Here is a 22938-nt window from a genome sequence, read left to right on the forward strand (position 1 = left end):
CCGGCGATTTCGGCAAAACGCTCAAGTGCTAGTGCTATAAAACCCCCATGGGCAAATTCTTACTTGCGCGATTTCCGTTAATCGCCAGCGATTAACGCAAATCGCCAAACACAAACGCGTAACCTGCACCATTTTCCGGCAATTGCACTTCAGTGCTATAGAAGCGCTAAACGCGTAATCGCCGCGTTTTGTGCTTTTAAGTGTGAATGGGGCCTTAAGCAATCTATTCAGACCTTTCAGCAGTTTGTTAAGTGGACCATTGGCTTAGTGGCAGCACAGCCCATCAATTGTGCTCACTTTATACTGGCTATACAGTTGTGCTCAAAAGTTTACATATGGCAGAATTTGTGATTTATTTTTCTGGATATCCTGTACGTATGTATACGCCCCTGAAAGCTGTATTTGCGGTTCAGGGGCGTTTATATACACCCTCAGTGTTTTCCTGCCGCCGTGCGTGATCCCATCGCTGTCCCGCAAAGCACTGATTGGTGAATGGTACAGTGTTTCCAAAGCCGATCAAAGTGCCTGTAATGAATGATCAGCGAGATGCCTGAAGTTATAACGTGATGAAAGTAAAAAATACATACACAACACTACTTCCTGTGTACTGTTCACAGTACACAGCAATAGTGTGGGGAAGCCTAAAGGACAAAAAGTAAAAGTACACTTCCATTCAATAAAATACAAAAAAAAAAAAATATCCACTTAGTAATTAAAGAGACTATGTAATGAAAAAAGCTACCCTGTGCGGTACTCATCTTGGTAGGGGGAAGCCTCTGGACCCTATTGAGGCTTCCCCCGTCCTCCTGTGTCCCACAGCGGTCTTGCTGCAGCCCACGGAACGCACAGCCGACAATTTGTCAGGATGTGCAATACTTACTTTTCCTGGCTCCAGCGGGGGTGCTGTTGCGGCTCTCCGCACGGAGATAGGCGGAAATAGCCAATCTCTGTCGGGTCCGCTCTACTGTGCAGGCACAGGAGACTTGCGCCTGCACAGTAGAGCGGACCGATAGAGATTGGCTATTTCCGTCTATCTCTGAGCAGAGAGAGGATACTGTGCCTGCACCGAGAAGGTAAATATTTACATCCCCGCCGTTCGAGAGCTTTATCGCTGCAGCCGTGGGAAGCCTCGGTAGGATCCGGAGGCTTCTCCCACCCAAATTTTTTGTGTTATTCATATTCTATGAAAATGGTTAAGAAATCAAATTATGTGAGCACAACTGTATAGACATGCAAATGCTGGTCCAGGAAACTTATGTTCAATATCACTGTCCACACAAATCTGAGCCTATATAAACCCTTTCCCTGAAGAAATGTATGGCTGATATTATGGTGAAACCCCTCCCACAGTGTGATGTCAGGTCCTAGGTCCTGACAGTTTTCAGTCTGTGAGCCTTGTTGCATTGTGGGAAATAACGGCTGTTTCCAGCTGCCAAGCAACCAGTGTCTCCCTCTGTGCATATACATATCTATTGAAAAAACAACAACCTTTTAGCCAATCGCAATACTAGGGGGTACGGTTATAGATAATAGCAATTGGTGCTGTCGGCTGTTGTTTTTTTCCATGTCTGCCATTGGTAAAGATTATGTGCAGGCTGATTGTGGATCAAACAATACTAACAAATTACATGGCGAACACCAATCATTTCTTGTTGTCTCGTCTATTTAACTTCTCACTTTTCAATGTATTGATTTAATTTTTCTCCTTTTCGCTAACATTCCGACATGCTGACAATTGTAGTTTCACACTGGCTGGTAAACCTCAGGCTTACCCAAGTAACAGACACAAGCAGCGGGCTTCCTCACAGGCCAGTGTGACTATAATGATCTACTGCCTGATCTGCTCTGTTCAGACAGGCCATATACTATAATTCTGCTTACATAAGTGGCTGGCTATGCACAGTGTAAAGGAGCGAGCGGTACTGTTCCTCTTCTGGAGTGGCTGAAGGGCCGGAAAGTGTGAGTGCTTTTCACATAGTGCTCGCAGGGTTACTGCTGACTTAAACCGATCTCTCCATAAGCACCCCACTAAGCAGATTAAAGGCCTTTCTCTCATGCTCGGCCTGTAAATACAGCAATGCTGATTGTCCTGCAGTATTCACAGGCATTTTTACCCAACTGCAGCACCACCGCTGTGTACATGAGAGGCACCGTTCTGTACATCCAGATTCCCATAGCAGGCTGGCTTCAGATCTCTGGATAAGCATAATCACCAAATCCAAACCCAGCATGGCAAAGCAAACCTATAAATTTCAAGGATAAGAGACCTGCACAGCGTGATTGGTCAGATTACAGTTTATGGTTAATACCTTTTTAGGACTGTCATGGCTCTGATAATGTAGCTTTTTGTCAAATGCTTAGTTTACGGGTATATTGCTCACTTATATTCACAGCCATCAGGAAACAATGTTGCCTAAAGGCCCATACACAAGTCGGATTTTTGCGAACAACCCGTCGTTTGAACCTTCCGTCGTTCACACATCAAATCCGGCGTGTGTACAGACTATCGTTGGGTGATAAGACTGGTTAGTCTTATCACCCGAACGATAGTCTGTACACACGCCGGATTTAACGTTCAAACGACGGGTCGTTCGCAAAAATCCGACGTGTGTATGGGCTTTAATCCTGAATATTCACGTGGCATTGTAGTAAGACTAATACCAGTAATGTGCCCACCCTCAACTATAAGCGTTTCCAGATCCATCTTCCTGCCGACAGGTGTACGCGACAGCCACGAATGGGAAGCCAAGCGTTGGCAGTATTTTGCGCGGAGTTGTTGGGGATGTCACAAGATCGCCAAAAATATTGCTCGTTACTAAAATTAAAAAAAAAAAAAAAATGCCAGTTGTCCGGAAAATCATTGTACAAAATACATAATAGGTATGAGCCTTTAGGGCCCACTCACAGTAGGCCGATTAGCGGGCGATTCCCGCTACTCGCCAAAGCGCTAGTGCTTTTTAAAGTGCTAGTGCTATTCTAAACTATAGCAGAGATCTCACTGCTGCGATTGGCACAGATTGCGGACGTTTTGCGATTAGTGCCAATCACAAAACGCGCTACCTGCAGCATTTTTGCCACGATCACGGTACAGTGCTTAATGCATTGATCGCAATCGCTCTGAATCGCGGAAGTGTACAGTGATTTTACCGCACTAATCACAGTAAAATCACCCGTGCACAACACTAGCGCTAAGAGTTTTGCGCTTTTTAAATGGGAATAGGCCCTTACAGCTGAGCCTTTTTATTTTTATCTTTGCATTTATCACATCAAACCTCCCTGCTGGCTGAGGGGCTACTCTTGCTAGTATCTTCCCTTTATAAGTGGTGCTGACTGTCAGCATGACAAGACACAGGCCTGCCTGTTCTCTGGTTCATTACTCCTCCCCTCTCTGAGCCCACGTCTACCTCGAGCATGAGAGGAAGCGGTGAGCATCACGCAATGTGTATTCCATCCTGGTCAGAACCTGATGAATCAGTACGTGTTACATTCTATTAAATCTGCACCTCTTGCAGGCCTAATGCTAGGTACACACTATGAGACTTTCTGTGCATCAGAACTGCTCCGGTTTCTCTTGCACTGGTTTTAATAAGTCTGCTCCACTGTGTGCACAGCCATCACTCATCTGGAGCATGAACTGCGCTCATGCATGAAGATAGCAGCCCAAATCTTCTAGAGAGTCTCCAGGAGTGACGGTAAGTGCAAGGAGGACACGGGGAGCTTCTACAGGCTTCCCTCTTCTTGTCTTGGATTTACTGTAATGTGTCCCCTACAATAGGAGTCTTCCAACTTGCGCTCTGCTCCACTCTGAATCACTGTATGCATGTTGGAATAGTTTGGCTCTGTAAAATTAGCAAGCTGACACATCATTGCATTCCAGAGGTTCTAGAGGTCTGTTTAGCTTGCAGGGGCAACAAAGGTGCGATTTGCATATTCAGCAAAGATACATTGTGGGCAGGGGCGTAGCAATAGGGGGTGCAGCGGTAGCGACCGCATCGGGGCCCTTGGGCCAGAGGGGCCCCAAAGGGCCCTCACTCAACTACAGTATTAGCTCTCTATTAGTCCTGTGCTCATAATAATAATCACTTTGAATAGTGGTAATCATTAGCAGGCTGTTCCCCATCCCCTTCTTGCACCTCTGACACTGTAGTTGCTATTGGCAGGTTTTGGTGCGCCGTATCAATTGTTATGTATAGAGTGCTTGGGGGGCCCCATTGTAAGACTTGCATCAGGGCCCACAGCTCCTTAGCTACGCCACTGATTGTGGGAGACATCATATACTCACTCCAAACTGAATAATCGCAAATGATTTCTGTTTTACAGTCAATAGAAAACAAAAACAAAAAAAAAACAGCCAGATACTAACCAAAGGAGAGGAAAGGCTCTGGGTCTTATAGCCTTCTCGCTCCTCTCCTGGGTCCCTTAAGTACCGGCTCTAATGTGTTTGAATCCTCTGCCGCGAGGGACTTCGGAAGTCTTCAGGAGCCCGAGTGCTCCCGAAGTCGGGCGGCTCCATTCTGCACACACTCATGTGCCCTCTCTCGTGCACGCGCTTTATGGAGCCGCCTGCCTTTGGGAGGACTCTGCTCCCAAAGACTTCCAAAGTCCTCCACGACAGGGAAATCAAACACGGGAGGCAGCACTTAGCGGAGGGGAGCGGGAAGGCTCTATAGCACTCAGAGTCTTCCCTCTAAAGTAGCGGCCTATTTTTTTTTTTTTATCACTCCTAATGACTTTAAGAAGGCAAATTTTTGTTTTGCTTAACCAATAAACTAATCTATTTCTACACTTGACAGCAGCCAGTTTTGGAGTTTAACACCTGTAACAAGCAAAGTGTGATTGTTCGGTCACTGACTAACTCTGAAACGGACATCTAAAACCAGAGCTGTGGATTCGGTACAAAAATGATCCAAGTCCAACTCCCACTCCTCCGTTTACGAAACCTCCAACTCAGAGTAAACAAAATCGCTCCGACTCCTCGACTCCAACTCTACAGCCGATGCAGGGCTATGGAGAGGGTACAAAAATCATCTGACTCAGTTTATGAAACCGCAGACTCCAGGTACCCAAAAATTGCTCCAACTCCTCAACTCAGACTCCACAGCTGTCTAAAACCAATTAAATGCTGGTAATATGTACAGAGATGCGAATACAAGAGTAAAATCTAAAAGCTGTTTGCCTTCCCAATCAGTAGACACTAACCTGTTGAAATTGGTCAACAATACCCTTTATTTAAATACTCAACAATGCAACACGTTTCACAGGCACAATTCTGCTTCAGCAGGCAAATATTGGAGTAACTGTAGTAGGTCTTTGTTAAAGGGGAACTTCAGCCTAAACAAACATACTGTCATCAAGTTACATTAGTTATGTTAATTAGAAAAGATAGGTAATATAATCTCTTACCCATCCTGTTTTAAAAGAACAGGCAAATGTTTGTGATTCATGGGGGCTGCCATCTTTGTCATGGGGGCAGCCATCTTTTTGGTTGAAAGGAGGTGACAAGGAGCAGGAGACACAGTTCCAACCATCCTGTGTCCTGATTACCCCTCCCAGCTGCACACGCTAGGCCTCAAATGTCAAATCAAAATGTAAAAAAAAAAAAATTGCACCAAAACAGCAGAACGAGAACAACAAAATCAGAAATCCCATCATGCTTTGCACAGCATCAGGGGAAAAAAAGCCCGGGCAGTTTTCTTCTGTGCAGCTAAAAATGAGGCTTGTATAAGAGAAACAAAGTTCTGATGCTGTGAAACTGTTAAAGAAACACAAAGCCTTTTCAGTGCTGCTGAGTCGATTTTTAGTCCGGAGGTTCACTTTAAAGCCAAGTGCCCCATTAAAGATCAACACGCACTGTATTTATAAATAAATCTACAATGGCATCTCCCATGTCATTCTTGATTCATAGCACAGTGGCGTTGTGGACACAACTCGCTTTGCAGCGCTAAGCTTCCAGATTCAACTTTGGATCAGAACAATATCTTTATGAAATTTGTATGGTCTCCCCGCATTTGCATTTGTTTCCTCTAGTCAGTGAAATTTTCTCCTACATCCCAAAAAATAAAGATAGGTTAACTGGTTCCCCATAAAAACTGGCCCTAGTCTGTGACAGGGACATAAGGCTGTGACTGTGGCAGGGATTAGATAGTGAGCCAGCTTGAGGGACGGCTAGTAACATGATTATATACTCTGTGAGGCACTACGGAAGATATCAGCGCTATAATAACACACAATAATTATAATAATTACTCATGTTTCCTGTAGAATAGAGCTAAGTGTTGTGACTGTCTGCCTGCAGCCTCAGGCCTGGAGTTTATGCCCCTGTATGGTCACCGCAGCACTCCTGCACTCAGACTCTGCGCCGGCCTCAGGATAAAGTCATCACTTATCAGGGATGTGAAGCAGAAATCATTTCTCATGCTCACCTCAGTGACCCGTTTTCCACTTTGCGTGTAAAGACTTATGATGTGCGCTTCAACCAAATGAACAGAACACTAACACTGCAACCCTAGATAAAAACAGCTCTATACTAACAACATAAAAGACATCATAAGAGAAATCCAAGAAGGGGTCATTCGGCAACCAGGCTGGAGGAAAGATCTATGGAGTACTACTAGCAAGCTACTAACAAGTGTTATAGTAGTTGACAATTCTTATCCAGTATCCATTTTTCTCTACCACACCCACACTAACTTACTGTATTTTTCGGCATATAACACTCTTTCTCCCCCCAAAATGGGGAGAAAATGTCCCTACATTTTATATGCTGAATACAGGGAGTCCCCGACTTATGAATGCCTGCCGATAGGAACCAATGCAATGTCGAGAACTCCCTGCAATGTCCCCCCATATGTCCTCCTCTGCTCCCCCCCCCCCCTTGTATAATTATAAGAATCAGCTGCTTGGCTCAACTAATCTATAGTTCCTGCGGCAATCACAGACCTCTCCTCTCCTTCACTGCACCTCAAATGCCGGCTTTTGCTGATTGCATCATTAGCAGAAGTCGGCACTAGAGGCGCAGTGAAAGTGAGGAGAGATCCGCGATTGCCGCAGCAGCCTTGTATTAGTTGAGCCAAGCTGCTGATTCTGATAACTATATACAGAGGCAGGAGCATAAACGGGGGAGCGGGAGATACATGAGGGGGGCAGTGGAGGAAAAACAGGGGACAGAAGTGAACACATGGGGGACAGTGGAGGACAATAATTGCGGGAGACTCTCCACAAGACGCTCCTGGACCATGGCCGCAACAGGTTTAGTATATATTTTTCACCCCTGGCTTTTGCCCTCTAAGCCTGGGTACATCTTATACTCTGGAGCGTCTTATACGTCAAGTAACAAGGTAGAATACGGTATACACAGTATAACTTATCACTCTGTCATACATGGCCTGTCCTAGGCATAGCTGGGCTCTCCCAATAGAAAACCTAGTATACTTAGCAAAGTGGGGTCTACGTTGGTCAGTATATGACATTTTTTACAAAAATCCTTAAAGAGACTCCGTAACAAAAATTGCATCCTGTTTTTTTATCATCCTACAAGTTCCAAAAGCTATTCTAATGTGTTCTAGCTTACTGCAGCACTTTCTACTATCACAGTCTCTGTAATAAATCAATGTATCTTTCCCCTGTCAGACTTGTCGGCCTGTGTCTGGAAGGCTGCCAAGTTCTTCAGTGTTGTGGTTCTGCTATGAACTCCCCCTTCCAGGCCCCTCTATGCACACTGCCTGTGTATTATTTAGATTAGAGCAGCTTCTCTCTTCTCTCTTATCTTTTACAAGCTGGATAAATCATCCTCTGAGCTGGCTGGGCTTTCACATACTGAAGAATTACAGACAAGGGCAAAGCTGTTTGCAGGAAGAAACGAGCAGCCTGAAACTTCAGTGCATGAGAACAGGGGGAAAGAAACACACAAATGATCTCTTGAGATTCAAAAGGAAGGGTGTATACAGCCTGCTTGTGTATGGATGTATTTTCTATGTGTGGACATACTGTACATCAACCTACTTCCGGTTTTGGTGGCCATTTTGTTTGTTTATAAACAAACGTTTTAAAACTGTTTTTAACCACTTTTAATGCGGGGAGGAGCGGCGAAATTGTGACAGAGGGTAATAGGAGATGTCCCCTAACGCACTGGTATGTTTACTTTTCTGCGATTTTAACAATACAGATTCTCTTTAAAGCCCATTTCCAGGGCAAGGTTCCAAAAACACTGTCCCAAGAGCTTAAAGAAGAGAGCTAAAATGTTTTCTTTTTGTGTGGAAAGAGCATTCTGCAGCTAGAAACCCCAGCTCATATGCAATTAACTTTTTCTCTTGAGTTTTCACCTAGATCATTTTTCATCTTTTTTTTAATATAACCATTGTTCGCACTGCTGCGTGGCGTCACGGAAGTGCCGCTTGTCGTTTTCCATTTAATATAACTTTCTAGCAATTTGGAATTTAAAATGTATCAAAAAGTAGTTGAAAAAGTACTGTCAACATTATTTTGAGTATTTTCTTGCTTGCTGTTGGTTTAACCTCTTGAGGACCGCAGTGTTAAACCCCCCTAAAGACCAGGCCATTTTTCAATTAATAGGCCACTGCAGCTTTAAGGCCTCGCTGCAGGGCGGTCCAACTCAGCACACAAGTGATTCCCCCCTCCCCCCCCCCTTCTCTGTCTAATCGCCCCCCAGGTGTTTATTTTTATATTTATAGATTTTTTGTAAATAGTTTTATTATTTTTTTGAATAAATCTGCCCTTTTTTTTATTCCACCCCCCATTCCCCTGCCAGCCAATCAGCTATCATAGGCTTCAGCCTATGACTGCCGATCACATCCCTGCCTCTGGAGGGGACGGCTGTCCCCAGTACAGCACTGCCTTAGATTGTAGCTGTACAGCAATAAAAGACGGCGCTTTCTCCCAGCGGTGTTCTGAAGGCGGAGCAGAGCTCCATCATCAGAGCGGGGATGCGCACGCATCAGCGTGCACACTCGCCCGCAAACCACGCCCCAAGGACCTACAGCCGATCGACATTAGGTAGACCTGCGGCTGCCGCCGTGTCCATACCCATTGGCGTGATGTGGTCGGCAAGTGGTTAAAAGAAATGTTATTGACGGGATTTGAAAAGATCACCTAGAAGAAAACTTGGCAGAAAAAGTGAATTGCATTTGGGCCCCTGTCTTGAAATTTTCATCACATGATCAGCTACTGCTATTAGAGAGAGATATGAGGCTCTGTGGGTGTTCCTGGTAACTGCATTGCATCATTTCTACCGTTCTAATTACAGGAAGGCCAGCACAGTCTCAGTCTGTCTGATGCTGGCTACACACCATACGTTTTTCCTCTAAGTTATTCCTCTACAGATGGAATTCGATCATTTCCGACATGTCCGATATTCCTTCCGATTGATTCTGCGCTCGATTTCTCATAGAAGTGAATGGAAACAGATAAGAAAAACGAGCGGAAGATGATAGAATTGAGCAGAAAAAAAATGATTTGAGTGGAAAAATCGAGCGGAAAAACCTATCGTGTGTACCCAGCATGAAAAGATTGGAGCTTACAGCACAGTGATTTACCTGGCATAAGCTAATCAAAGAACTTCTACAGACATAAACCAGCCCTGCAACTGCCTGAATATAGAAGAAAACCTTTGGCTTTAAGAAAAAAGCCATGAAATATCAGTCTGTATATCAGAACAGCTTTTTCCGGCAGGAGTAGATATGGCCAGACATTGAGCACTTGTGAAGTGCTAGAAAGGACATAAGATGTCACCCTGCCATGCACAGTGTGGAGGTCACATGGCTAGAGAGAAATCTGAGATAAAAGGAATATGAAAGCTCTGACTTTATCCTTTCCCTCTGCTGCAACTGAAAGAAACTGCAGCACAGATACATCAGTGACAGGAGAACATTGTTAGACTCCCATCCGAGTAACAGAGGCCAGAGATGTAGCTGTCAGCAGAAACATTGCCATTCCATGGCAGCCCGCAGTGTCACACAGAAAGATCACACTAACCTAACATGATAAGGACAGCTCGGACTGCAGCCAATCAGGCGGCTACTCTATTTCCTTTGATAGGATGCAGGGCAACTTCATCTTTGGATCATTTGCCGATTGGGAGTTTTTTTCCTATGACTAGATAGGTAGTTAATTAAGTTTTTGAATAATAGTAAGACATTTTAGAGAACGATCATATTTTCGTCAGGTTTATTAAAGCGGTATAAAACTCACAGAATTTTCAATAAAAACATGTTTTCCTACTTTTTATATCACATACAGTTATCATATTTGCTTTTGTGCATAAGTAGTAGTATTCATTTAGAAATTTCAAGTTCCCAAAGTACATTTTGCTCTGAGAGCTGCCATTGCACTTTATTCATAACTGGTGTATTTCTATTGTAATGTACCAGGAATGATTTCTGAGTACCTCTCTGTGTTCTGGAGTGTCTGCACAGTCAGAGAAGTGTTGACATTCCTCACTTGATACAATTAAGTAAACACAAGATAATCACTAGTTCAGATGAGTCCAGCTTTCCCTGCAAGAAGCTTGCAGTTAGTGTGTTTAACTAGTTGAATGCTGTTCTAGGAAAAGAAAATGTGGTAGTATATAATATGCTGTAAATAATCTTTTAGAGCAAAGAAGAAATGCTGGGTTTCATGCCACTTTAAGACAGACAGAAAAAGAAAAATTTGAAATTAAGTTCAATAATAGTCAGACAAATACTAAATTTTAAGTGAAACTTTTAAAAAAAAAAATCCTCCACTCTAAAAGATTAACCACACTAATAATCATTAGTGACTATTTTGTTTTTCATGAAAAGTTACAGAATGGGTTCATAGACTCAATTTTTTCTAAAACACAGAAGATTTTTCTTGTTTTTCAGAAGGATTCAGTGACGTGAGGAAAATAAAATCTGTATCCAGTACTTATTCATCGCTGCTTAAAGACTTCTGAATACATTTTATTTATTACATACTTAATACATGTAATTGCAGCTCCCAGCACTGCTGTATTCTATACTGCATGGACTTGCTGTAATCCCAAACTAACGTAATCTGTGTAAAAATAAATAGAGGATAGCTGTAATGCCAACAAGTAGCAATAAAACCAGTTTTGTTGTTGGTCATGTCAGACCGTAATTTTAATTCAACGTATTTCCAAAATGGAAAGTTAATCAAATGGTTCGCAGAAAAAAAAACAAAGAGAAGGATTAGAAACTCTTACCAGCAGAATAGACTATTTGGATTCAGTAAAAGCTAAAGAGATTCTTACTTTTCCCCCCATTTTAGCCAAAGAGTTGTCCTTTAAAGGAGAACTGTAGTGAGAGGTATATGGAGGCTGACATATTTATTTCTTTTTAAGCAATACCAGTTGCCTGGCTCTCCTGCTGATCCTCTGCCTCTAATATTTTTAGCCACAGACCCTGAACAAGCAAGAAGCATATCAGGTGTTTCTGACAATTTTGTCAGATCTGACAGTATTAGGCCCCGTTCACACTTGCGGTTTTGTAAAAACCGGAACGGATGTCTGGACCGCACCGGATCCGGACCTAATCCGTACGGTTCCTATCCGGATCAGGTCCGGATCCGGTCCGTTTGCATCCGTTCTCCGTGCGGTATGAACACGGTTGCGGTCCAGATCCGGTTTCTTAAAGAGATAACAACCTGTAAATACCTGGGGTCTGGGAGGTCAGCAGAAGCTCTGGGGTCATTGTTGGAGACAGGTGGACGTGTGGAGACCATCCGAGGATACAGAGACTGCAGTTGGGACCATGGATCCAGTCATTTTTTACTCGTACCTGGGAATTCTCTCCTTCCTGTTGTTCACCTACTACTATGTGGGGAGAAGGCCTCACCTCCTCGTTATCAGACATATCATCATGCTGCCAAAGAGCTCCAGCATGAAATCCCTGCTGCTCCACTCTGTGAACGCTGGGCCCATGTGGTCCCCATCCAAAATGGCCACTAGAAAAAGCATAGGAAGTGGGGTAGAACGTCCGGTTTTCATAGCCAGTGTGTTGTGCGCTCTCCGGTTCTCATTGGTTTGTATTGGCCGGATGCAACAGTCCGGCTCCGCTCCGGATACGTCTGCCGGAGGAGCCGGACCAAAAAATAGCGCATGTTGGATCTCATGCCGGAGTCCGGATCTGGTCCGGACGAAACGGACGCATGTGAACGGACGCATAGACTTTCATTGCTATGCCGTGCGTCCGTTCCGCATGCGGTCCGGCTCCAGCACGGCGATTCCGGACGGCGACCGCTAATGTGAACCGGGCCTTAGCTGCATGCTTGTTTCTGGGGTTATCCACACTACTGCAGCCAAATAGATCAGCAGGGCTGCCAGGCAACTGGTATTGCTTAAAAGGAAATCAATATGGCAGCCTACATATACCTCTCACTACAGTTCTCCTTCAAAACAAAACCCAGAATGTAATCTCTTGTTAAGCAACTTTTACGGATACAAATCATTATTTCAACAGGGTTCCTACAATGTCTCAACTGTTTCTTGGTCCAAACCTCCTGAATTGCTGCTGAATATGCTGCAGGGCTGTCAGGACTGCTGTTTTTTAGTTGGTAACATATGAGGAGACCAAAGTATTTGGACAGTGGGCAATTCCTTTTGAGAAAGAACTCAGCAGCTCCACCTACTGTTCAATATTATTAAGCAGCAGAGAGAAACCATTCCCAGCCTGAAGTAGATGCCAGGCCAGCCTGATGGCTACACACATAGTGCCTCCTCTTAAGGGGCCCATAAGCCTAACGATTTTCCCGCCGATATACAGCAGATTCGATCACTGTGATCAAATCTGCTGTGAAATCATTGCGCAAACGCTAACAGAACGACTGATTTCCGTTCGAAATCAATAGTTCCCGCCGATTCCTGTCGAGCCGGTCGATGCGGAAGATTTTGCTCACTCGCCGGTGGGTGGGGAGTGCGTCGATGCCGGCGTTTAAATGTCCGACGACTGATGCTAGCGGCAATACATTACCTACTCTGCCGGCGCAAGTCCCCTGGTCTCCTCTGTCTTCTTCTCCGCTGGACTCCGGGTTCCGGCTGGCTTCACTTCCTGTCCCGGCAGAAGGTTTAAACAGTAGAGCGCCCTCTACTGTTTAAACTTCCCCCGGCAGGAAGTTCAGTGAAACTAGACCCGAGCGCGGAGAAGAAGACAGCGGAGACTGGGGGACTTGCGCTGGCCGGATCAGGTAATGTATGCAGGGGGGCGGCAGCAGCTTCACAGATGGTGAATCTATTTCATGCTGAAATCGATTCACAATCTGTTTGCAGTAAAGGCAGCCATACGATCCCTCTCTGATCAGATTCTATCAGAGAGATCTAGCTGTTGGTCGATCTGATGGCAAATCGACCAGTGTATGGCTACCTTTAGAACTCCGCTGAATGAATATGAGCAGGTTAAATAAGCTGATAAGCACAGGAAGGCTGCTTTGTTACAATGTGTTGCAACAGGTTAGGGGACTTGTAAAACTACATTAAAAAAAAAAATATGTTCTTATTTTCTTGAGGAGTAAAAATACAATGTAAAACACACCTGGAGTGATAGTGATATGGAGGCTGGCATACTGATTTCCTTTTAAACAATGCATATTGCCTGGCAGTCCTGCAGACCCCCTGCCTCGAATGCTTTTAGCCATAGACCCCGAAGATCAGATAAGATCAGATGTTTCCGAATAAAGTCTGACTGGTTTTGGCACATGCTTGTTTCAGGTGTGTGATTCAAACACTTATTATTTAGAATTTATATATGGCCGACATCTTCCACAGCCCTGTACAGAGTATATTGTCTTGTCAACTGTCCCTCAGTGAAGCTCACAATCTAATCCCCTACCCTAGTCATATGTCTATGTATGTATCATGTAATGTATAGTAGTCTATGGTCAATTTAAGGGAAAGCCAATTAACTAATGTGTATGTTTTTGAGATGTGGGAAAAAAGCGGAGTGCCAGGAGGAAACCCAAGCAGACATGGGGAGAACATACAAACTCCATGCAGATCCACTACGCCACACTAGACAAATAAGACAAGACAAATAAAAAGTATATTGTGCTTTTCTCCTGGCTGACTCAAAGCGCTTGAGCTGCAGCCACAAGGGCACGCTCAGTAGGCAGAAGCACTGTTAAGGAGTCTAGCCCAAGGACTCCTTACTAAATAGGTGCTGGCATACTGAACAGGAAGGTATCCTTTAAAGCTCATTCCATTTATAGAAAGAAAATAATTCAGCCCCCCATGTACTAATAGCTTTTGTAGGTTTCATGTTCAGTACGTAAAAACACATCCAAAAAAGCACTTCTAAAATTCACGTAAAAAAGTCCTGAAGGCTTCACCGCCTACTCAGTCTCTTCCCTTTTCCTTCAGGACGTTGCTGTGGTTTTCTGTGCCGATGATGTAACACAGTGACACTTCCCCACAATAGCAGCAGTCATTTCTTCATTTAGCACACAGCTTCTCAGTTGGAACAGTCGCGCTTTTCATAGAAAATTATACTAAAACCATTGTGTGGGAGAAGACCAAAAATACCAGAAAACCTCAATTTTTCCACTATGAGACGCGGACTTGGCAGCGCTGAGAGTTTGTTTTCTTTTACAGCTTCTGGCTAAAACAAATTCGGAAGAGCGCGAATCATTCTTTGGCTACAATGCACAATGGGGGACTGCTCCATCTCGGGCCGCCGAGCGGCTCAGACTCCGGAGCCCGGAACAGTCGCGGCTTCATCACATCAGGTGCAGGCCAGCAAAGAGCCCAGTCATTCAATCAGCACAAGATGCTCCAGCTAAAAGCCATTCTACGGTAAATGCCGTCATTTCCATCTAATGCTGTTACAGAGGCTCTCCCAGTTCTGTTTAATAAAAACTACGAGAATGCAATCTCTTCTTAAAAAAAAGAATTCGGTGAGGTAATTAAGGGGAAAAATGCTGCTCCCCCCCCCCCCCCCCCCCCATCTTTTTGCAATTCATATAATCTACTTTTAAAAATCACTCAAAACGGACCTTCTTGCCCCTGAAAGGTTTTTGAATCTAGGGCCCATATGCAACTCACTTTTTCTCCCGAGTTTTCTCCTAGGTGGTATTTTCACGACTTGTCATAAAATACATTTTAAGCCAGCAACAAGCAAGAAAATACTCAAAATAATTTTGATAGTACTTTTTCATCTACTTTATGGTATTTTTTCAATTGTAAAACGCTGAAAAGTTAATTTAAAGAGAACCCGAGGCGGGGTTCTTACATCGCAATCTGCATACAGAGGCTGGGTCTGTCTATAGAGCCCAGCCTCTGTTGCTAGTTAGTTTCCTCCAAAGCCCCCCCCTGCGCGCTGTCAGACCCCATAAAACACAGCCGCGCTATGCGGCTGTGTTTACCTGATGAATGTCAGTCTCTGCTGCTCCCCCGCCTCCTGAATCGCTCCGGTACCCGCCCCTTCCCTCCAATCAGCGGGAAGGGACGTGGGCGGGGACCGGAGCAATTCAGGAGGCGGGGGAGAGCGGAGACTCGCATTAGTGAGATAAACACAGCCGGCTGTGACACGCTGCGTGTCGCCAGCGCGGCTGTGTTGTATGGGGTCTGACAGCGCGCGCGGGGGGGGGGGGGGGGGCTTTGGAGGAAACTCACTAGTAACAGAGGCTGGGCTTTATAGACAGACCCAGCCTCTGTATAAGGATTGCAATGTAAGAACCCCGCCTCGGGTTCTCTTTAACCACTTGAGGACCCACCCTTTACCCCCCCTTAAGGACCAGCGCAGTATTCTGTGATCTGTGCTGGGTGGGCTCTGCAGCCCCCAGCACAGATCAGGGTGCACGCAGAGCGATCAGATCGCCCCCCTTTTTTCCCCCTTATGGGGATGGTGTGCAGGGGGGGTCTGATCGCTCCTCTTGGCTGGCATGTTGCGGGGGGGGGGCACCTCAAAGCCCCCCTCCGCGGCGAAATTCCCCCCCTCCCTCTCCTACCTGTCATCCCCGGTGATCGGGGCTGCACAGGACGTCCCCTGTCACATGGCGGCGATCCCCGGCCGCTGATTGGCCGGGGATCGCCGATCTGCCTTACGGCGCTGCTGCGCAGCAGCGCTGTACAATGTAAACAAAGCGGATTATTTCCGCTTGTGTTTACATTTAGCCTGCGAGCCGCCATCGGCGGCCCGCAGGCTATTCACGGAGCCCCCCGCCGTGAATTGACAGGAAGCAGCCGCACGCGCGAGCGGCTGCTTCCTGATTAATCAGCCTGCAGCTGGCGACGCAATACTGCGTCGCTGGTCCTGCAGCTACCACTTTGCCGACGCGCGTTATGAGTGCGCGGTCGGCAAGTGGTTAAAGAGAAAATGGAGATTATCTCCCAGGAGATAACTCAAGAGAAAAAATGAATTGCAATATTGGTCTATATCTCAGTAGAAAGGCACTTCGAGAAAGAATTTCCACAACTCCTGCACTTGATAAATGTACTTCTTTCAATGATAAATGTACTTCTTTCTAGGCAGAGATTATTGTTACTCAAGGTTACTCTACTATATTTGGATTTGTCAGTCAAGCTACAGATGCCCATACGACACGCGCCTGCGCAGTAGAGCAGATCCAATCAGGCTTGACCATTTCTGCCGGAGCCAGAGCGGAAAGCCGTTACTGCTCCTGTGCTGGAGATGGGGAAGGTAAATATTGCCGGCACCAAAGCAGTGCTTTCGGGGGAGCAATCGCTGGATTCCTGAGGTTTAGGAGGATTGGGGAAGTCTCATTAGGATCCAGAAGCTTCCATCTCCGAGAGGTAAGTGTCTCCCAGAGGGTTTTTTTCCCCTTTTTTTCTTTTTAGAGTCTCTTTAACCGGTTGAGGACCACAGGCTTATACCCCCCCCCTTCCCCCCTCTAGTGACCAGGCAATTTTTTACAATTCAGGCCACTGCAGCTATAACCGCTTGCTGCAGGGCTGTACAACAAAGCACACAAATTAATCTTGGCCCCTTTTATTGCCACTAAGAGAGCTTTCTGTTGGTGTCATCTGATTGCTGCTGCTGTGTATTTTTTTTCTATTGATTTGATTTTTTTTTTCTTTAATAAAAATGACTTTCTTTAATTTTCTTTAAATTTTAAATTCCACCTTCCCTTCCTTACAGAGAGGACTGTACAAGCACTTCCGGCGTGTTTTTTTTTTTTTTTCCAACCTGCCAGCCACGATCACGGCTGGCAGGTTGTTTATGGAGCAGAGCTCCATAGCTAAAGTAGGGATGCGCAATCCCCGCTAATCTCCACCCACCCCTCTTGACACCTTTCAGCATTAGGTGGTCCTGGGGCTGCCACCTCCCTGAAGCCTATCGGCAATAGACGATCAGGAAGGGGTTAAAATCTGACAGAAGCAACAGGTTTTGGACTAGTCCATCTCTTCATGTGGGATTCTCCGGGTTTTCTTTCCTTTCAAAAGCATTTCCCTAAATGGCAGTTGCTAAGTCTAACTGCCAAAATAGCGTGCGAGTGAGTGAGTGAGTGAGTGAGTAGGGATGCTGACTGGTACCTTACTATTTTGGCAGTTACACTTAGCAACTGCCATTGAAGAAATGCTTCTGAAAACAAAGAAAACCCTGAGAATCCCCCATGAGGAGATGGACTAGTCCAGCATCTGTCAGTTCTGTCAGATTTTAACTGCTTAATTTTTCACTATAGTGGTCTTTTAAATCTAGATTTCTTTAAAGAATGAAGGTTTCTTAAGGCAGTTGGCAGCTTAATAGTCTTTTCTTTTCAAACACATTTACAGACCAGCTTAAGCTGAGAAAAGACTTGGAAGCAAGTCTTCACAGGGTGCCCAATTACCAGAGCTGGCAGCCTGCACTCCAGCAAGGACTACAACACCCAGCACAGCCTGCAAGACGCATGGAAAGATGGTAAAGACCACATACAGACACGAAGGAAATAGGAGATAACTGTGGTAGGTGAGGACAAGCTTTAACGTCTGCCAAGGAAATGATGTCATCTGAGATAAATCTTTTGTGAACACAAAAAGCAACCACTTCATGTCTGACTTGGGTTTTGTTTTCTCAGGTTCCTCAGCCTTTTACATCACTGAAATGTTCAGAGGTTTGAGCTACGACTCTGAGGTCCATTTATAAAAGTCAGCAAATAAACAGGATTCGTTTGCCGCAACATGGCGTGCTGCTATGCTTGGAGGTTCTTGCACTGTTCAGTTGGAGCTCCAATTTTGTCAACTGACAGCTAGAAATCCAACATAAAAGCTGATCTACTCTTCCATTTTGGCAAATGTCATAATACAACAGAAAACATTGATCGCTGGCAGCATGGTGGTGTAGTGATTAGCACAGAGTTTGTATGTTCTCCCCGTGTCTGTGTGGGTTTCCTCTGGGCACTCTGGTTTTCTCCCACATCCCCAAAACATACAGTTAAGTTCATTGGCTTTCCCGTTACAATTGGCCCTAGACTACAATGGACATATGACTATGGTAGGGATTAGATTGTGAGCTCCTTCGAGGGACAGCTAAGTGACAAGGCTGATAAAAATAACCTGTACAGTGCTTCAGAAGATGTCAGCGTTATATAAATACTAATCAATAATAGAAACTCACTAATGTTTGTTGTTCAGTCCCTATCCAGTTGTGTCCGACTGTTTGCAATGCCATAGGCCAGTGATCTGCAAACTTGGCTCTCCAGCTGTTAGGGAACTACAAGTTCCACAATGCATTTGCCTTTATGGATCATGGCTGTGGCTGTCAGACTCCTGCAATGCATTATGGGACTTGTAGTTCCTTAACAGCTGGAGAGCCAAGTTTGCAGATCACTGCCATACGCCACAGCAAGCCATCTCCAATATCCTCTAATGCTTTTCTAAGCTAACTATTTTTAGGCCATTTTTTTATTGTTGGATGCCAAGCTACATGCTGTTATTTCAGGCAAGAAGCATCTGACTTTGGACAAAAAGACCCCCTTTAACTTCTGTTCTGCTATTGTCCTGTTTCTTCTGTTCACTGTCTACACGATTAATGACATCTTTCCTTTTAAAACCTGCATGCAAGTGTAGTACACATTTCAAACAGTTTAGAACTGGGACAATCAAATGCAGCAAGTGAAGATTTGGATTGGCTAAGTGCCAAGCTACATGCAATTTAAATGTGTGTGCAAGTTAAAACAATTTGCATCTTACCATCAGTTTAACCTGCCTTCAATAAGAAATTATTTTTCACTACTTTAATTTACCTTTCATATAGACACTCTGCACAGCAAGAAGGGAGTAACTAGTTAGAAATATGGAGACATTGTCAAGTTGTAGCTGCAGTGCTGGCCACAAAGAGCAAATGTCTTAGCAGCACAGAGGTCAGGCTTGAACTCCCAGGGTAAGACTAGCTGGAGCCTGTTCCCAGTTCTTTCCTTATTACATTATGTGGGTGATGGTAGGATGAGGGGTTAGTCTGAAGAGCTCATTGACTTGCTGTTATTTCAGGCAAAAAGCATCTGTCTTTGGACAGGAAGACCGGTAAAACAAAAAAAATCCAATCAGATCCGCTATACAAGCTTTTCGGCAGATGTTTGGCGACTGATAGACCTAGAACAGAGGCATGGAGCAGGATGGGAGAAGCCTCATTAGGATCCGGAGGCTTTCCCCGCCCGAGGTAAGTGTCCCCATAGGGGCACTTTATTCCTTATGGATTCTCTTTAATCTGAAGCTTAACAGACACATTCATGATGATGAGAAGTGACTATAGTAAGTGCAGGAACATTTCTACTGGATTGGAAAGATTGTTGTTGAAACAGGAATGTGCCCAAGGTGGTGCTACGTTACAACTGCTCAAGCTGTCTGAAATTAGGTAGCGAACTTCGATCAGCTCGGTGAAGCAAACATGTAAAATTGTAACAGATGGGGAAAAAAAATCATGTCGTGCTGGAGGGCATGGGCATGAAAACCTCTGTAGAAAGCGTATGTGGGGCAAGCACACAGTATCTGGTCAGCTTGGAGAGGATAAACCGCAAACTGAACACTAAAAGTCTCACCTGTTCTTTGACCGATGCCAAAATGTTGGTGGCGGTGGCCTCTGGCTCCATGCTGGTGGTGGGCGGAGCTTCCTGGGGAACCTTTTGCAGCCCCTCCTCCATCAGCGGAGTCTGCTCAGGAGCTGGCATGGCATCTTCAAAGGAAAATATAAATAATGACAGATTATAATCTATATCCCTTTCTTATTAATATTTCATTGCAAATAAGAATTGAATTAAAAAATACCAAGGCAAATGAATGCACTTATTCAGGCTCCATAATGTGACTTTATAGTTCAGGCATGCCCCCTCGCCAATTTCATGCAGTGTGGGGGGGGGGGGGGGGGGGGGGAATCTATGGACCCAAAACAGAGGTTACTGTAATGAGAAAGGACCTGCATAACAAGTACAGCCCAGCTCAGGTCTTCTCACAATGACTTCATTGCTCTTTCCAGTTGTGTAGACTTTATAGAACTGCACCACAAGATTTTATATGTACCCTACTGGGCAAAGCCCCATGACCCCCTCAGCCGTATATAGTTGGGATCCACCTGTGTATTTTGCTTTATACTAATATCTTGCAATAGCACAGAGCAGAGACAACTACGGGCTGCACTGTGGCATTATGGCTATGGTTTGAATACCTGGTTTGAATCCCAGCTAGGGAACTATCTGCATGGAGTTTGTCTGTACTCCCCATGTCTGTGTGGGTTTCCTTCGGGCACTCAGGTTTCCTCCCACATTTTAAAGGGAACCTGTACTGAGTAAAATTACTTAAAATAAACACGAGGCAACTTTAAATGAACATTAAATAGTTACCTTGCTCTCAGTTCCTCTCAGAAGCTCCCCATTTTCTTCTGACAACGACCCCTTCCAGTTCTGACAACATTTTGTCAGAACTGAAATATATCAGTTGCTGTCAGTTATAGCTGAGTGGACAACTGATGTGCCCGGTAATGTCCATGTTTCCCTATGGCTCAAGTGGGCAATATTACAGTTTAACAGTGTGCTGACTAGAAAGCTGTTATGGGGTAATGGCCATATTCAAAATGGAGGACAGAGAATTCCCTTGATCACAGTGGACAAACAGGACGCAGGAGAGGAGAAAGAGATTGATAAGTAAACTACACGGGAGGCAAGTATGACTTGTGTATGCTTATTTTGACTTTTAATTTTCAGTTCAGGTTTTCTTTAAAAACATACAGATACATTAATTGGCTTCCCCCTAAATTTGCCCTGGACTATGATACATACATTACACGATGCATACATAGACATATGACTATAGTAGGGATTACATAGTGAGCCCCTTTGAGGGACAGTTAAGTGACGAGAGAATATACACTGTACAGCGCTGGGGAAAATGTTGATGCTGTATAAATACTAAATTATAACATACTAAGCTGGTCTATAAAGGTCTTGCTTGTGTGGTATGGCTAGATTCAACGTTACTGATTGCTCAGCAAGCTTATGGTGAACCAGAACTCCTAGGAGTGTTTAAGTACCTAAAAACGACCAAAAAGCCCCCTACTACTTACTACTACTTCGTAGAACAGAATACTTATTGTGATTATTCTGATAGGAGTGACCATATGAGGTGCCCCATACTTAACACATCCCTACTGATTATGCACTAAGTCCATTTGTTATCCCTGAAAGCTGAACACACCTCTAGACCCGCTGGAATGTAACGATGTGTCAGGCTGGTTGGTGCTCATCAGTGCATGGCATGGATTAATAGGACTCTATGGGGTAGGACTTGAACTCCTAGGAGTGTGTAATGGTCTAAAAAATGTCTACCTAATGGTCTACTGGCCATATGTATGGCGTCTTTTACTGTATTTTTTTTTTTTATTTTCATGCAAGCCTTGCGACCAAGTTTCTTCTTTAGGCATGATGCAGAACTGAATCAGAACAGCGCAAAAGTGAATGTTAGAGTAACAGGCCTATAGCATTAGCTGGCTGCAAGGGGCTGGTAGAAGCCCCAGGTAAGTGAAACTTTTTTTTGCCTGATAATTCCTTTAAAGAGACACTGAAGCGAGAACAATTGTTTGATATAATGAATTTGATGTGTAGTATCGATAATTACTAGAATATTAGTAGCAAAGAAAATATTCTCATTTTTATTTTCAGTTATATAGTGTTTTTTTTATAACATTGCATCATTACGGTATATAATATTTGCAGTTTACACACTACTCAGCATTCTAAATGATTTTACAGAGCAGGCTAGTGAAAAAGAAAATATAGTGACTGACAGTTGAGATAAGCTTCAAAAGACAGAGCTCTCTGCGACTTTAAAAGTCGTGGAGCTCAATGGCTCTTTTGCATAAAAGTTTTTTCCTAACTCTTCCTGTACTGGAAACAATATTAGAATAAGTCTCTGCTCCTAATGTTTTATTTCTTAGCTGTACTACACATACAGATCATTATATCATATTTTTAATTTTTTGCTTCAGTGTATCTTTAAAACATAATATAAATTGCAAATGGTTAAATCTACTTCAACATATAATCGATTAGACATTTCGTCTCATCGAATGTCTAATTGGGGGGGGGGGGAAATACAAAGTATGGCCAGCTTAACTCAGAACCACACCTCACTGGCTGTACCCTATGTGGCTAGAGTAACATAAAAGGGCACCTGAACTGAGTGGGATTTTGGAGGTTGCCACATTTCCTTTTAAACAATACCAGTTACCTGGCTGTCTTGTTGATCTGCTGCCTTTAAAGTCGTGTGCACACCTTTGACATATGTTGCCCGTCAAGGAACAGGACCCGATTCCCTTGGGTGACATAGCTGGGCATGTCAGATGTGTAACTGACAATGTGCTGTCTTGCTACGCAGACACCAGAACAAAGGGGCGACAAGTGGCGTGTGCGCGACGTCACGTGGCGGGCGGGGGAGGAATGCAAACAATGGGATCAGCGTCACTGGGGGTGAGTAGATCCACCCGGCAGATCACTCGCAGGTTGGGGGTCACCGGCTTCCGTACA

The 22938-nt window shown here is 44.5% G+C and overlaps 1 protein-coding gene across 12 annotated transcripts in view; it reads right to left on the reverse strand.

Moving 5' to 3' along the window:
* PKP4 (plakophilin 4) overlaps positions 1-22938 on the reverse strand; it is a 471364-nt gene that overhangs the window by 271750 nt on the left and 176676 nt on the right. For all 12 annotated transcript variants that reach the window (XM_068245730.1, XM_068245731.1, XM_068245734.1 and 9 more), the window contains one exon: positions 19963-20096. In XM_068245730.1, the coding sequence (XP_068101831.1) occupies positions 19963-20091 (129 nt within the window). In that variant the 5' untranslated portion in view covers positions 20092-20096. The remainder of the gene's footprint in view (positions 1-19962; positions 20097-22938) is intronic.

This window comes from Hyperolius riggenbachi, chromosome 7 (assembly GCF_040937935.1).
Source record: "Hyperolius riggenbachi isolate aHypRig1 chromosome 7, aHypRig1.pri, whole genome shotgun sequence".
Lineage (NCBI taxonomy): Eukaryota > Metazoa > Chordata > Amphibia > Anura > Hyperoliidae > Hyperolius > Hyperolius riggenbachi.